The sequence below is a fragment of the Brassica napus genome, chromosome C4 (genome assembly GCF_020379485.1).
Source record: "Brassica napus cultivar Da-Ae chromosome C4, Da-Ae, whole genome shotgun sequence".
Classification (NCBI taxonomy): domain Eukaryota; kingdom Viridiplantae; phylum Streptophyta; class Magnoliopsida; order Brassicales; family Brassicaceae; genus Brassica; species Brassica napus.
In genome coordinates this window covers 62171217-62188177 of record NC_063447.1, presented here as the reverse complement: position 1 = coordinate 62188177, position 16961 = coordinate 62171217, and the positions used below count along the sequence as shown (strand labels likewise).

Genomic DNA, 16961 nt, shown 5'->3' with positions numbered 1-16961 from the left:
TAGTAAATTCATAAAATTGCCTAGGAACGTTTTTCTCTATTTCTTACTTTCTTTAGACAATTCTAAAAAAAATTGTTTTCTGATTTAACTAAATAAAATAGAATATCCAAAATTAGTTTTAAAATGACGGTGAAAAATGAATCTTACCCCAAAAGAAAATCGAAGTTGTATAGGATATCTATGTAAAAAAAAATCAGAAATGTCTTTTCAAACAAAAAAATCAGAAATGTACGTGCATGTATGTTTTAAGAAGAAACTAAATAATTGGAACTAAACAATTGCCAACAGGTAGACTAAACATTAGACTTAGGATGGTGCTGACATTATGATGTGCATGATCAGCATTATATACTTTTCATCAAATCTTTAAATTAGTATATCTTCACTTCCTCTGTTTTTATAAAATAAAAACTTATATGATAATTAACAACTGTTTTTTTAACACAGTTAACAATCGTTTAAATGAGCTTTTCAATATACTACATTACTACTGACCTCTTGACAACAACTATAAAAGCCAACTTTTAAGTTTCAAAAACATTATACTTGTTTTTAAAAGTGGAAACAACAAAAACTAAAACACAACAGATAATGCTCTCTCTGTCTCTGAGTCTTAAAATGCATATGAGAACAAACAGAGCTAACACGTGACAACAGCTATGCTAAGCTTCTCTCTAGTAGATAATAACCTCTGTTCTGATTGTTCAAGTTCATTAGATCTCTTTTGTAACTCAGATCGTACGGCCAGAAGGGACTCCTCTGCATCGTCATGTGTAACTCCCTTCTCGGTATCTGCAAGGTCAGACGTCAAAGAATCTACTGCGCCAGCCGCTCCAATGTCGATACTCTTCACATTCTCTTCTTCCGTGGACAATGCTACGCTGATATCATTTTCGGAATTCGCAACTTCTTTTCTCGGTTCATCTCCACTATCAGAAGTTGCTGTGGTGTTTCCTGGCTGAAGCGTGTCAACTGAAACATCACTGTTAGCTGCTGCATTTACAGAAGTCGGTGGAGGATCAACAACCTCCTCACCAATATTCACATGAGATGAAGCTCCTCCTACAGCCACATCAGACGGAGCTTCTGCCTCGTCACTGACACCACCAGTGTCAGGTTTAGGCTCATGCTTCTTACCAGATTTTTTGGAGGATTTCCTTGGCTTGTACTGCCCTTGGGGTCCTTTTTATGATCAGTGTTTTTGTCAGCCTTCTTTTGACGAAACTGTTGAAGCTGAAAATGAAGTTAAAAAAACTCAGCGATTAACCAACGCAAGAAGAAGAGCCGACCTGTCGTCTTAGAATCACCTGACATGGTCTGAAAGCCTCTCAAGGAAATACACATAAATGACATGAGGCTTTAGCCTGATTGGAATAAGGAATCAATGAATGGAGACAAATAAAAATGGAGAGGCGTTACAGAACCACTGAGAGGTTCCATAGTAGAAACGACGGAAGACATTGACACTAAAAGACCTAAAGCTCGAACTCTTTATTTCAATCTCAGGAACCCTAAGAGTTAAATCATAATCTAAAACTCAAAACCCTAGAATAGATCTTCAAGAAATAAAATATAAAAAAATCAAATCTTTATGACCTGTGGCAATAGAGGACATCTACATAGTCCATATCGAGTCTTTTGAGAGAAGCTTTGGTTCCTTCGATGATATGTTTCCTCGAGAAACCTTTATCGTTAGGACCAGGACCACCCCAGAAGATCTTGGTGGAGACCACGATGTCGGATCTCCGCCAGTCCAGCTCGCGAATCGCCAGACCCATGATCTTCTCAGCTCGGCCATTGGCGTAAACCTCGGCGTTGTCGAAGAAGTTGACTCCGTGATCATGGCAGCACTGGAGAATCAGACGTGAAACGGAACAAATAAGAGGAAGAGCAAAGGGGATGTCGAAGAGTTAGGGTTTGAAGAAATGAGAAAGGGCGAGATCTCAGCATACATACTCGGCGAGGTATCAGATTTCTGTCTCTAAAGTCTGATGGGCTCCATGGCCCAAACGTATACACAGCAGATCAAAGGAGAAAAACGCAAAGCCCAAACGAAAACGCCAAAGAATAACACGGGCAACAAAGAGCTTACGTGGCAAAACATTGCAACCTGATTGGTTGATTTTTTTGTCTGACGTGGACACCCTCCCTACTCCTCATATATCCCAATATTCACATGAGATGAAGCTCCTCCTACAGCCACATCAGACGGAGCTTCTGCCTCGTCACTGACACCACCAGTGTCAGGTTTAGGCTCATGCTTCTTACCAGATTTTTTGGAGGATTTCCTTGGCTTGTACTGCCCTTGGGGTCCTTTTTATGATCAGTGTTTTTGTCAGCCTTCTTTTGACGAAACTGTTGAAGCTGAAAATGAAGTTAAAAAAACTCAGCGATTAACCAACGCAAGAAGAAGAGCCGACCTGTCGTCTTAGAATCACCTGACATGGTCTGAAAGCCTCTCAAGGAAATACACATAAATGACATGAGGCTTTAGCCTGATTGGAATAAGGAATCAATGAATGGAGACAAATAAAAATGGAGAGGCGTTACAGAACCACTGAGAGGTTCCATAGTAGAAACGACGGAAGACATTGACACTAAAAGACCTAAAGCTCGAACTCTTTATTTCAATCTCAGGAACCCTAAGAGTTAAATCATAATCTAAAACTCAAAACCCTAGAATAGATCTTCAAGAAATAAAATATAAAAAATCAAATCTTTATGACCTGTGGCAATAGAGGACATCTACATAGTCCATATCGAGTCTTTTGAGAGAAGCTTTGGTTCCTTCGATGATATGTTTCCTCGAGAAACCTTTATCGTTAGGACCAGGACCACCCCAGAAGATCTTGGTGGAGACCACGATGTCGGATCTCCGCCAGTCCAGCTCGCGAATCGCCAGACCCATGATCTTCTCAGCTCGGCCATTGGCGTAAACCTCGGCGTTGTCGAAGAAGTTGACTCCGTGATCATGGCAGCACTGGAGAATCAGACGTGAAACGGAACAAATAAGAGGAAGAGCAAAGGGGATGTCGAAGAGTTAGGGTTTGAAGAAATGAGAAAGGGCGAGATCTCAGCATACATACTCGGCGAGGTATCAGATTTCTGTCTCTAAAGTCTGATGGGCTCCATGGCCCAAACGTATACACAGCAGATCAAAGGAGAAAAACGCAAAGCCCAAACGAAAACGCCAAAGAATAACACGGGCAACAAAGAGCTTACGTGGCAAAACATTGCAACCTGATTGGTTGATTTTTTTGTCTGACGTGGACACCCTCCCTACTCCTCATATATCCCAATATTCACATGAGATGAAGCTCCTCCTACAGCCACATCAGACGGAGCTTCTGCCTCGTCACTGACACCACCAGTGTCAGGTTTAGGCTCATGCTTCTTACCAGATTTTTTGGAGGATTTCCTTGGCTTGTACTGCCCTTGGGGTCCTTTTTATGATCAGTGTTTTTGTCAGCCTTCTTTTGACGAAACTGTTGAAGCTGAAAATGAAGTTAAAAAAACTCAGCGATTAACCAACGCAAGAAGAAGAGCCGACCTGTCGTCTTAGAATCACCTGACATGGTCTGAAAGCCTCTCAAGGAAATACACATAAATGACATGAGGCTTTAGCCTGATTGGAATAAGGAATCAATGAATGGAGACAAATAAAAATGGAGAGGCGTTACAGAACCACTGAGAGGTTCCATAGTAGAAACGACGGAAGACATTGACACTAAAAGACCTAAAGCTCGAACTCTTTATTTCAATCTCAGGAACCCTAAGAGTTAAATCATAATCTAAAACTCAAAACCCTAGAATAGATCTTCAAGAAATAAAATATAAAAAAATCAAATCTTTATGACCTGTGGCAATAGAGGACATCTACATAGTCCATATCGAGTCTTTTGAGAGAAGCTTTGGTTCCTTCGATGATATGTTTCCTCGAGAAACCTTTATCGTTAGGACCAGGACCACCCCAGAAGATCTTGGTGGAGACCACGATGTCGGATCTCCGCCAGTCCAGCTCGCGAATCGCCAGACCCATGATCTTCTCAGCTCGGCCATTGGCGTAAACCTCGGCGTTGTCGAAGAAGTTGACTCCGTGATCATGGCAGCACTGGAGAATCAGACGTGAAACGGAACAAATAAGAGGAAGAGCAAAGGGGATGTCGAAGAGTTAGGGTTTGAAGAAATGAGAAAGGGCGAGATCTCAGCATACATACTCGGCGAGGTATCAGATTTCTGTCTCTAAAGTCTGATGGGCTCCATGGCCCAAACGTATACACAGCAGATCAAAGGAGAAAAACGCAAAGCCCAAACGAAAACGCCAAAGAATAACACGGGCAACAAAGAGCTTACGTGGCAAAACATTGCAACCTGATTGGTTGATTTTTTTGTCTGACGTGGACACCCTCCCTACTCCTCATATATCCCAATATTCACATGAGATGAAGCTCCTCCTACAGCCACATCAGACGGAGCTTCTGCCTCGTCACTGACACCACCAGTGTCAGGTTTAGGCTCATGCTTCTTACCAGATTTTTTGGAGGATTTCCTTGGCTTGTACTGCCCTTGGGGTCCTTTTTATGATCAGTGTTTTTGTCAGCCTTCTTTTGACGAAACTGTTGAAGCTGAAAATGAAGTTAAAAAAACTCAGCGATTAACCAACGCAAGAAGAAGAGCCGACCTGTCGTCTTAGAATCACCTGACATGGTCTGAAAGCCTCTCAAGGAAATACACATAAATGACATGAGGCTTTAGCCTGATTGGAATAAGGAATCAATGAATGGAGACAAATAAAAATGGAGAGGCGTTACAGAACCACTGAGAGGTTCCATAGTAGAAACGACGGAAGACATTGACACTAAAAGACCTAAAGCTCGAACTCTTTATTTCAATCTCAGGAACCCTAAGAGTTAAATCATAATCTAAAACTCAAAACCCTAGAATAGATCTTCAAGAAATAAAATATAAAAAAATCAAATCTTTATGACCTGTGGCAATAGAGGACATCTACATAGTCCATATCGAGTCTTTTGAGAGAAGCTTTGGTTCCTTCGATGATATGTTTCCTCGAGAAACCTTTATCGTTAGGACCAGGACCACCCCAGAAGATCTTGGTGGAGACCACGATGTCGGATCTCCGCCAGTCCAGCTCGCGAATCGCCAGACCCATGATCTTCTCAGCTCGGCCATTGGCGTAAACCTCGGCGTTGTCGAAGAAGTTGACTCCGTGATCATGGCAGCACTGGAGAATCAGACGTGAAACGGAACAAATAAGAGGAAGAGCAAAGGGGATGTCGAAGAGTTAGGGTTTGAAGAAATGAGAAAGGGCGAGATCTCAGCATACATACTCGGCGAGGTATCAGATTTCTGTCTCTAAAGTCTGATGGGCTCCATGGCCCAAACGTATACACAGCAGATCAAAGGAGAAAAACGCAAAGCCCAAACGAAAACGCCAAAGAATAACACGGGCAACAAAGAGCTTACGTGGCAAAACATTGCAACCTGATTGGTTGATTTTTTTGTCTGACGTGGACACCCTCCCTACTCCTCATATATCCCTTTTAATATAGTATAGATTGCTCTCTCACGTCACACCCATTCATCGGAAACGTCGTCGTCTTTCGTTTTCCCTCTCTCTCTCTCTCTCTCTCTCTCTCTTTCTCTCCTCTGAACTTGTGCTAACGCTCCACACAGTCAAACGAAACACGCTCTCTCTATCTCTTCCCCCTCGCCGGAGCTTAATGATGTGGAACACCGCCGGAGATGACGACGACGACTTCCAGATCCCTCCTTCCTCCTCTCAGCTCTCAATTCGAAAACCCCTCCACCCAACCATCTCCCACCGTCCTCCGAGGAAGAAGCCCAGACTCAGCCCTAATCCGGGGAAGGAGAATATTCCTCCGGCTCCTGAATTCACCTCCGACACTTGCTTCTCATCTGGGTCTCATGCGCTGGGTTCGATTCTTCCTAGCTCGTCTTCTACTCCTGATTGCATCCCCTCGAGCGTTGATTGCTCCTCCGCGGGAGATTCTTGCTCTCTCGCGGCGGAAGTAGGAAACGACGGCGTTTTGGTCGGTGGGGAGGAGAAAAAAGGTGAGTGCTTTAAGGCGAATCGCGAGGGGTATTCGCGTAATTCGATGGAGGCTAGGTTGTTGTCGAAGTCGAGAGTTAGTCTTAGGTTAGAGGACGAGGAGGAGGATGAATGTTGTTTTGTAGAGTCAGACTCTGAGCTTGACGTGTTGATAAAGCTTTGCTCTGAGCCTGAGGGTAGTAACAGTGGAGGAGGCAAAGATGATTCGATTCAGTGTCCACTGTGTGAAACTGATATCTCAGGTTTGAGTGAGGAGGAGAGGCACGTTCACACCAATAACTGTCTTGATACTCAAGCTCCTGAGCAAGTAAAAGCTTCTTCCTTTTGTTTATCTGATTTAGACTTTAGGGGTTGTAGTTTTGATTTAACTGTTTTAAAACTTGTGAATTTGAGTGTAGGGCTCATTGAAGTCTTCTTGTTTCATTGAAGAATCTGTTGATGATCCTGTTCAGCATCCAGAGCTAGTTAGTGATCTCTCTCCCGTGCTTAAGTGGGTTAGGAGTCTAGGTTTAGCTAAATATGAAGATGTGTTTCTTCGCGAAGAGATTGACTGGGATACTCTTCAGTCACTCACTGAGGAGGTATGGCACAAAAACTTGATAAGTACCTTCACCACAATGATGAAAATAGAAATTTATGCAGCTTACTTGTTTACACTTGGTATAGGATCTCCTGAGCATAGGTATTACGTCACTTGGCCCTAGAAAGAAGATTGCGAATGCACTTAGCGCACTTAGAGAAGAAGCATGTGCATCTTCTGCTGAACCGCAGGCACAGTCTCTTAGCAATGTTACAGAGAGACAGAGGGAGAGGTCAACCACTCGTAAGGCAAGTGAGCCTAGAAAACCAACCGCCAACAAGTTGATTACAGAGTTTTTCCCTGGTCAGGCTACTGATGGCATTAGGAAGCTCCCTAAAGAACCTGTCGCAGAAAAGAGTGCAGCAGATTCGGGATGTAGACGTGCTGCTGTGAGAAGAAACGGCAACAACGGAAAATCTAAAGTCGTTCCTCAGTGGAATTGCGTTCCAGGGACACCTTTTCGAGTGGTAAATTCTCCACAACAACCCTCTCCATTTCATGTTTGGTGACTTTATGGTTTAACATATGTAACGCAGGACGCATTCAAGTACCTCACACGCGACTGTTGCCATTGGTTTCTTACACACTTTCATCTTGATCGTAAGTATTTATCCTAATTATGTATAACTACACATAAGAACCAATCCTTTAAAGCCTCTGTGTCTCCTCATTTACAGATTATCAAGGTCTGACCAAGTCCTTTAGCCACGGGAAGATATACTGTTCTTTAATCACCGCGAAGCTGGTAAATATGAAGATTGGGATCCCTTGGGAGAGACTGCAAGTCCTGCATCTTAACCAGAAGGTTAATATTGCAGGCGTTGATGTGACATGCTTTGATGCAAACCACTGCCCTGGATCCATTATGATACGCTTTGAACCAGCCAACGGTAAGGTGAGTGATTAATCTATAGACCATTCCAAACATGTGTTGGTCAGCTTATGTTTTAACTCTGTTGATGTGTATAGGCTGTTCTACATACCGGTGATTTCCGCTATAGTGAAGAGATGTTGAACTTGCTGACTGGTTCGCCTATCAGCTCTCTTGTCCTTGATACTACATACTGTAACCCTCAGGTTAGTCATGCATCATACTAACATAACTATTCTTGATTGCTTTGATGCAAATGGTATCATTTGTTGCAGTATGACTTTCCGAAGCAAGAGGCGGTGATACAGTTTGTTGTTGAGGCTATTCAAGCAGAAGCTTTTAATCCAAAGACACTCTTCTTAATAGGAAGCTACACCATCGGTAATAAATCGATATATCTTGTTTGAGACAGGCTTATTGATGAGTCTGAATCATTTTCTCTCTTCTCTGTTTATAAAGGAAAGGAGAGACTGTTCTTGGAGGTTGCACGTGTGCTACGTGAGAAGATCTACATCAATCCTGCGAAGTTAAAACTCCTAGAGTGTTTGGGATTCTCTAAGGAGGATATGCGGTGGTTTACAGTGAAGGAAGAGGAGAGCCACATTCACGTTGTGCCCTTGTGGACGCTTGCTAGTTTCAAACGGCTTAAACATATAGCTAACCGATACACAGTAAGAAACAGTTACACAAATGTTTTTTTTTTTTTTTGTGTGGCTGAGATCTTAGGCGAATGTTATGTCAATGCAGAACCGATACAGCCTTATAGTTGCATTCTCTCCAACTGGCTGGACATCTGGAAAGTCCAAGAAGAAGTCTCCAGGAAGAAGGTTACAACAGGGTACAATAATAAGGTAAGATGATTCCTCCATCCGCCATCTCCAAGTCTCTGTGGTGTGCATTGAAGCTCAAAATCATGATACATGTTTTCAGGTATGAGGTTCCTTACAGTGAGCATAGCAGCTTCACGGAGCTGAAGGAGTTTGTGCAACAAGTATCGCCTGAAGTGATCATACCGAGTGTTAACAACGATGGACCTGACTCTGCTGCTGCAATGGTGTCTATGCTGCTTACGTAAGCGATTATTGGCTACTCTTAAGTGTGGCTACCGATTGAGCAGAATGTATCAAAGATTGGACGAAGGGAAGTTAGATATTATCATCATGTTCTAATATAATGTAGCAATATGTAAAAACACGTGACTATGTATTGTGTTTCTCACAAGAAAACTCCAACGAATTGTTGTCGTGAAATGTTTTTTTTCAGATCAAATTTATTTGGTCGGTAAAATTACAGATATTGAGGTTTCGTTTAAATTGAAGAAACAGAGACGAGCAGATACTTATGTGTAGACCGGTTCGTGGTTTTGAAATGGACCGGTTCGGTTTGGGTGATTTTCTGAGAATGCAAGATCGATCCGGTATGATTTCAAACTAAATCGACACAAATTTAATCCCAAATAGAGTTATTGTTCAAAAAATAGACCGGTTCATAAGGGTTATAACACATAAATTTTGAGAATTTTTTTTAAAAATATGACTATTGTTTTAATGCATAGTTGCATCATGCACTAACATATGATGATGTTCAAAGATGTTTGAAGCTTTTGTTGTCTCCGTTTTTCAAGAAAATAGTGATTTTATAGTGGTTATTCCATCGATTTAGGGAGTATTATGAAGTTTTACTAAATTAATTGATAAAAAATTATAACGATTCTCATATACCATGAAAAAGAGCTTAAAATACATTAATACAAATGTAGAATGTGGTTAGAAATTTTCAAACAACATTAAAGATTATAGGCTTCAGTATATAAAATATTTACCAAAAACTCAAAATTTTCGTAGGTAATACATAGATTTTGATTTTTTTTTTAAAATATGACAATATTATTTTAATGCATATTTGCATTATGAACTAACATATGATGATGTTCAAAGAGGTTTGGAGCCTTTGTTGTCTCTTTTTTTAAAGAAAATAGTGATTTTATAGTGGTTATTCCGTCGATTTAAAGAGTATTATGAAGTTTTACTAAATTAATTTATAAAAAAATTATAACAATTCTCATATACGATGAAAAAGAGCTTAAAATATATTAATACAAATGTAGAATGTGGTTAGAAATTTTAAAACAACACTAAAGATTATAGGCTTCAATATATATAACATATTTACCAAAAACTCAATATCTTCGTAGGGGTTACACATAGATTTTGAATTTTTTTTCAAAAAATACGACAATATTGTTTTAATGCATATTTGCATCCTGAACTAACATATGATGATGTTCAAAGAGGTTTGGAGCCTTTGTTGTCTCCGTTTTTTTAAGAAAATAGTGATTTTATAGTGGTTATTCCATCGATTTAAGGAGTATTATGAAGTTTTACTAAATTAATTGATAAAAAATTATAATGATTCCCATATACCTTGAAAAAGAGCTTAAATACATTAATACAAATGTAGAAAGTGGTTAGAAATTTTCAAACAACACTAAAGATTATAGGCTTCAGTATATAAAACATTTACCAAAAACTCAATATTTTCGTAGGGGGGTTAACACATAGATTTTGAAAAAAATTCAAAAAATACGACAATATTGTTTTAATGCATATTTACATCCTGAACTAACATATGATGATGTTCAAAGAGGTTTGGAGTCTTTTCGTCTCCGTTTTTTTAAGAAAATAGTGATTTTATAGTGGTTATTCCATCGATTTAAGGAGTATTATGAAGTTTTACTAAATTAATTGATAAAAAAGTTATAACGATTCCCATATACCAAGAAAAACAGCTTAAAATACATTAATACAAATGTAGAATGTGGTTAGAAATTTTAACACAACACTAAAGATTATAGGCTTGAGTATATAAAACATTTACCAAATAGATTTTGAAAAAAATTCAAAAAATACGACAATATTGTTTTAATGCATATTTGCATCCTGCACTAACATATGATGATGTTCGAAGATGTTTGGAGCCTTTGTTGTCTCTGTTTTTTTAAGAAAATAGTGATTTTATAGCGGTTATTCCGTCGATTTAAGGAGTATTATGAAGTTTTACTAAATTAATTTATAAAAAAATTATAACAATTTCCATATACCATGAAAAATAGCTTAAAATATATTAATACAAATGTAGAATGTGGTTAGAAATTTTAAAATAACACTAAAGATTATAGGCTTCAGTATATAAAACATTTACTAAAAACTAAATATTTTTGTAGGGGTTAACACGTAGATTTTGAAAAAATTTCAAAAAATACGACAATATTGTTTTTATGCATATTTGCATCCTGAACTAACATATGATGATGTTCAAAGAGGTTTGGAGCCTTTGTTGTCTCATTTTTTTTAATAAAATAGTGATTTTATAGTGGTTGTTTGGAGCCTTTGTTGTCTCATTTTTTTTTAATAAAATAGTGATTTTATAGTGGTTATTCCATCGATTTAAGGAGTATTATGAAATTTTACTAAATTAATTGATAAAAAAAATTAAATCGATTCCAATATACCTTGAAAAAAGCTTAAAATATATTATGACAAATGTTGAATGTGGTTAGAAATTTTAAAACAACACTAAAGATTACAGGCTTCAGTATATATAATATATTTACCAAAAACTCAATTTTTTCGTAGGGGTGACACATTGATTTTGAAATTTTTTCAAAATATACAACAATATTGTTTTAAAGCTTATTTGCATCCTTAACTAACATATGATGATGTTTAAAGAGGTTTGGAGCCTTTTTTGTCTCCGTTTTTTTAAGAAAATAGTGATTTTATAGTGGTTATTCCAACGATTTAAGGAGTATTATGAAGTTTTACTAAATTAATTGATAAAAAATTTATAACCATTCTCATATATCATGAAAGAGAGCTTAAAATACATTAATAAAAATGTAGAATGTGGTTAGAAATTTTAAAATAACACTAAAGATTATAGGCTTCAGTATATAAAACATTTACCAAAAACTCAATATTTTTGTAGGGGGTTAACACATAGATTTTGAAAAAAAATCAAAAAATAAAATAATATTGTTTAATGCATATTTGCATCTTGAACTAACATATGATGATGTTCAAAGAGGTTTGGAGCCTTTGTTGTCTCCGTTTTTAAAGAGAATAGCGATTTAATAGGGGTTATTCCACCGATTTAGGGAGTATTATGATGTTTTACTAAATTAATCGATAAAAAAATATAAAAATTTCCATGTACCACGAAACATAGTTAAAACTCAATATTTTCGTAGAGCGTTTAACGTAAAACTCAATATAAGCTTTAGTATATAGAGCGTTTAACGTAAAACTCAATATTTTCGTAGGGGTTAGGTTAACACATAGAATTTGAAAAAAATTAAAAAAATATAATAATATTGTTTTATTGCATAGTTTCGTCACGCACTAACATGTGATGATGTTCATGGAGGTTTGGAGCATGTGTTGTCTTTGTTTCTTACGAAAATAGTGATTTTATAGTGGTTATTCCTTCAATTTAAGGAGTATTATGAAGTTTTACTAAATTAATTGATAAAAAAATTATAACGATTCCCATATACCATGAAAAAGAGCTTAAAATACATTAATACAAATTTAAAATGTGGTTAGAAATTTTAAAACAATATTAAAGATTATAGGCTTTAGTATATAAAAATATTTACCAAAAACTCAATATTTTCGTAGGGGTTAACACATTGATTTTGAAAAAATTTCAAAAAAAACGACTATATGGTTTTAATGCATATTTGCATCCTGGACTAACATATGATGATGTTTAAAGAGGTTTGAAGCCTTTGTTGTCTCCGATTTTTAAGAAAATAGTGATTTTATAGTTGTTATTCTATCGATTTAAAGAGTATTATAAAGTATTACTAAATTAATTGATAAAATAATTATAACGATTCTCATATACCATAAAAGAGAATTAACATACGTTAATAAAAATTTAGAATATCATTATAAATTTTAAAACAACACTAAAGATTATAGGCTTCACTATATAAAACATTTACCAAAAACTCAATATTTTCGTAGAGATTAAACACATAGATTTTGAAAAAAAATTCAAAAAATACGATTATATTGTTTTAATGCATATTTGGATCCTGAACTAACATATAATGATGTTCAAAGAGGTTTGGAGCCTTTTTATCTCCGTTTTTTTTTTTTAAAATAGTGATTTATAGTGGTTGTTCCCTCGATTTAAGGAGTATTATGAGGTTTTACTAAATTAATTGATAAAAAATTATAGCGATTCCCGTATACCAAGAAAAACAGCTTAAAATACATTAATACAAATGTAAAATGTGGTTATAAATTTGAAAACAACACTAAAGATTATAGGCTTCGGTATATAAAACATTAATCAAAAACTCAATATTTTCGTAGGGGTTAACCCATAGATTTTGAAAAAAATTCAAAAAATACGATAATATTGTTTTAATGCATATTTGGATCCTGAACTAACATATAATGATGTTCAAAGAGGTTTGGAGCCTTTTTGTCTCCGTTTTTAAGAAAATAGTGATTTATAGTGGTTATTCCCTCGATTTAAAGAGTATTATGAAGTTTTACTAAATTAATTGATAAAAAATTTATAACGATTCTCATATACCATGAAAAACAGCTTAAAATACATTAATAAAAATGTAGAATGTGGTTAGAAATTTTAAAACAACACTAACGATTATAGGCTTAAGTATATAAAACATTTACCAAAAACTCAATATTTTTGTAGGGGTTAACACATAGATTTTTAAAAAAAAAATCAAAAAATAAAATAATATTGTTTTAATGCTTATTTGCATCCTGAACTAACATATGATGATGTTCAAAGAAGTTTGGAGCCTTTGTTGTCTCCGTTTTTAAAGAGAATAGCGATTTAATAGGGGTTATTCCACCGATTTATGGAGTATTATGATATTTTACTAAATTAATCGATAAAAAAATATAAAAATTTCCATGAACCATGAAACATAGTTAAAACTCAATATTTTCGTAGAGCGTTTAACGTAAAACTCAATATAAGCTTCAGTATACAGAGCGTTTAACGTAAAACTCAATATTTTCATATGGGTTAGGTTAACATATAGAATTTGGGAAAAATTAAAAAATATAATAATATTGTTTTATTGCATAGTTTCGTCACGCACTAACATGTGATGATGTCCATGGAGGTTTGGAGCCTGTGTTGTCTTCGTTTCTTACGAAAATAGTGATTTTATAGTGGTTATTCCTTTAATTTAAGGAATATTATGAAATTTTACTAAATTAATTGATAAACAAATTATAACGATTCCCATATACCATGAAAAAGAGCTTAAAATACATTAATACAAATTTAGAATGTGGTTAGAAATTTTAAAACAATATTAAAGATTATAGGCTTTAGTATATAAAACATTTACCAAAAACTCAATATTTTCCTAGGGGTTAACACATTGATTTTGAAAAAAATTCAAAAAATACGATTATATGGTTTTAATGCATATTTGGATCCTGAACTAACATATAATGATGTTCAAAGAGGTTTGGAGCCTTTTTGTCCCCGGTTTTTAAGAAAATAGTGATTTATAGTGGTTATTCTCTCGATTTAAGGAGTATTATGAAGTTTTACTAGATTAAGCGATAAAAAAAATTATAACGATTCCCGTATACCAAGAAAAACAGCTTAAAATACATTAATACAAATGTAGAATATGGTTATAAATTTGAAAACAACACTAAAGATTATAGGCTTCAGTATATAAAACATTGATCTAAAACTCAATATTTTCGTAGGGGTTAACCCATAGATTTTGAAAAATTTTCAAAAAATACGACGATATTGTTTTAATGCATATTTGCATCCTGAACTAACATATGATTATGGTCAAGGAGGTTTGGAGCCTTTGTTGTCTCCGTTTTTTTAAGAAAATAGTGATTTATAGTGGTTATTCCCTCGATTTAAGGAGTATTATGAAGTTTTACTAAATTAATTGATAAAAAATTATAACGATTCCCGTATACCAAGAAAAACAGCTTAAAATACATTAATACAAATGTAGAATGTGGTTATAAATTTGAAAACAACACTAAAGATTATAGGCTTCAGTATATAAAACATTGATCAAAAACTCAATATTTTTGTAGGGGTTAACACATAGATTTTGAATTTTTTTAAAAAATACTACTATATTGTTTTAATGCATATTTGCATCCTGAACTAACATATGATTATGTTTAAAGAGGTTTGGAGCTTTTGTTGTCTCCGTTTTTCAAGAGAATAGCGATTTAATAGGGGTTATTCCACCGATTTAGGGAGTATTATGAAGTTTTACTAAATTAATTGATAAACAAAATATAAAAATTTCCATGTACCATGAAACAGGGTTAAAACTCAATATTTTCGTAGAGCGTTTAACGTAAAACTCAATATAAGCTTCAGTATATAGAGCGTTTAACGTAAAACTCTATATTTTCGTAGTGGTTAGGTTAACACATAGAATTTGAGAAAAATTAAAAAATATAATAATATTGTTTTATTGCATAGTTTCATCATGCACTAATATGTGATGATGTTCAAGGAGGTTTGGAGCCTTTGTTGTCTTCGTTTCTTAAGAAAATAGTGATTTTGTAGTGGTTATTCCTTCAATTTAAGGAGTATTACGAAGTTTTACTAAATTAATTGATAAACAAATGATAACGATTCCCATATACCATGAAAAAGAGCTTAAAATACATTAATACAAATTTAGAATGTGGTTAGAAATTTTAAAACAATACTAAAGATTATAGGCTTTAGTATATAAAACATTTACCAAAAACTCAATATTTTCGTAGGGGTTAACACATTGATTTTGAAAAAATTTCAAAAAATACGACTATATGGTTTTAATGCATATTTGCATCCTGGACTAACATATGATGATGTTTAAAGAGGTTTGAAGCCTTTGTTGTCTCCGATTTTTAAGAAAATAGTGATTTTATAGTTGTTATTCTATCGATTTAATGAGTATTATAAAGTTTTACTAAATTAATTGATAAAAAAATTATAACGATTCTCATATACCATAAAAGAGAGTTAACATACGTTAATACAAGTTTAGAATATCATTATAAACTTCTAAACAACACTAAAGATTATAGGCTTCATTATATAAAACATTTACCAAAAACTCAATATTTTCCTAGGGGTTAACACATAGATTTTGAAAAAAATTCAAAAAATACGATAATATTGTTTTAATGCATATTTGGATCGTGAACTAACATATAATGATGTTCAAAGAGGTTTGGAGCCTTTTTGTCCCCGTTTTTTAAGAAAATAGTGATTTATAGTGGTTATTCTCTCGATTTAAGGAGTATTATGAAGTTTTACTAGATTAAGTGATAAAAAAAATTATAACGATTCCCGTATACCAAGAAAAACAGCTTAAAATACATGAATACAAATGTAGAATGTGGTTATAAATTTGAAAACAACACTAAAGATTATAGGCTTCAGTATATAAAACATTGATCTAAAACTCAATATTTTCGTAGGGGTTAACCCATAGATTTTGAAAAAATTTCAAAAAATACGACAATATTGTTTTAATGCATATTTGCATCCTGAACTAACATATGATTATGTTCAAGGAGGTTTGGAGCCTTTGTTGTCTCCGTTTTATTAAGAAAATAGTGATTTATAGTGGTTATTCCCTCGATTTAAGGAGTATTATGAAGTTTTACTAAATTAATTGATAAAAAAATTATAACGATTCCCGTATACCAAGAAAAACAGCTTAAAATACATTAATACAAATGTAGAATATGGTTATAAATTTGAAAACAACACTAAAGATTATAGGCTTCAGTATATAAAACATTGATCAAAAATTCAATATTTTCGTAGGGGTTAACACATAGATTTTGAATTTTTTTAAAAAAATACGACTATATTGTTTTAATGCATATTTGCATCCTGAACTAACATATGATTATGTTTAAAGAGGTTTGGAGCTTTTGTTGTCTCCGTTTTTCAAGAGAATAGCGATTTAATAGGGGTTATTCCACCGATTTAGGGAGTATTATGAAGTTTTACTAAATTAATTGATAAACAAAATATAAAAATTTCCATGTACCATGAAACAGGGTTAAAACTCAATATTTTCGTAGAGCGTTTAATGTAAAACTCAATATAAGCTTCAGTATATAGAGCGTTTAACGTAAAACTCTATATTTTCGTAGTGGTTAGGTTAACACATAGAATTTGAGAAAAATTAAAAAATATAATAATATTGTTTTATTGCATAGTTTCATCATGCACTAACATGTGATGATGTTCAAGGAGGTTTGGAGCCTTTGTTGTCTTCGTTTCTTAAGAAAATAGTGATTTTGTAGTGGTTATTCCTTCAATTTAATGAGTATTATGAAGTTTTACTAAATTAATTGATAAACAAA

The 16961-nt window shown here is 34.6% G+C and overlaps 2 protein-coding genes across 4 annotated transcripts; one reads left to right on the top strand and one right to left on the bottom strand.

Moving 5' to 3' along the window:
* Positions 1 to 394: 394 nt before the first annotated feature.
* On the bottom strand, positions 395 to 2170 carry LOC125585720 (probable voltage-gated potassium channel subunit beta). 3 transcript variants are annotated; one of them, XM_048755310.1, is made up of 3 exons: positions 1597 to 1950; positions 1308 to 1317; positions 395 to 1233 (listed from the first exon to the last, which is right to left on the bottom strand). In XM_048755310.1, exons 1-3 carry the CDS (start codon positions 1776 to 1778, stop codon positions 1063 to 1065), a joined length of 363 nt encoding a protein of 120 aa, XP_048611267.1. In that variant the 5' UTR covers positions 1779 to 1950; the 3' UTR covers positions 395 to 1062. The 3 variants fall into 3 exon arrangements, 1 of the variants encoding a protein (XP_048611267.1); XR_007322702.1 differs by lacking the exon at positions 1308 to 1317 and having other exon boundaries at positions 1597 to 2170; XR_007322703.1 differs by lacking the exon at positions 1308 to 1317 and having other exon boundaries at positions 395 to 1224; positions 1597 to 2170.
* A 3408-nt stretch (positions 2171 to 5578) lies between these two features.
* Positions 5579 to 8847, top strand: LOC106394261 (DNA cross-link repair 1A protein). Its single transcript, XM_048755309.1, has 10 exons — positions 5579 to 6398; positions 6490 to 6672; positions 6758 to 7138; positions 7208 to 7271; positions 7349 to 7566; positions 7641 to 7748; positions 7818 to 7923; positions 8002 to 8213; positions 8290 to 8393; positions 8473 to 8847. The coding sequence occupies exons 1-10, from the start codon at positions 5742 to 5744 to the stop codon at positions 8615 to 8617; spliced, it is 2178 nt and encodes a 725-aa protein (XP_048611266.1). The 5' UTR covers positions 5579 to 5741; the 3' UTR covers positions 8618 to 8847.
* Positions 8848 to 16961: the final 8114 nt, after the last annotated feature.

Excerpts from the sequence above, each read along its gene's own strand:
- LOC106394261 (XM_048755309.1), top strand. The coding sequence starts at position 5,742 with ATGATGTGGAACACCGCCGGAGATGACGACGACGACTTCCAGATCCCT. Across the intron at positions 6,399-6,489 it reads ATACTCAAGCTCCTGAGCAA|GGCTCATTGAAGTCTTCTTG; the intron begins GTAAAAGCTTCT and ends ATTTGAGTGTAG. Across the intron at positions 7,924-8,001 it reads AATAGGAAGCTACACCATCG|GAAAGGAGAGACTGTTCTTG; the intron begins GTAATAAATCGA and ends CTGTTTATAAAG.
- LOC125585720 (XM_048755310.1), bottom strand. The coding sequence starts at position 1,778 with ATGGGTCTGGCGATTCGCGAGCTGGACTGGCGGAGATCCGACATCGTG.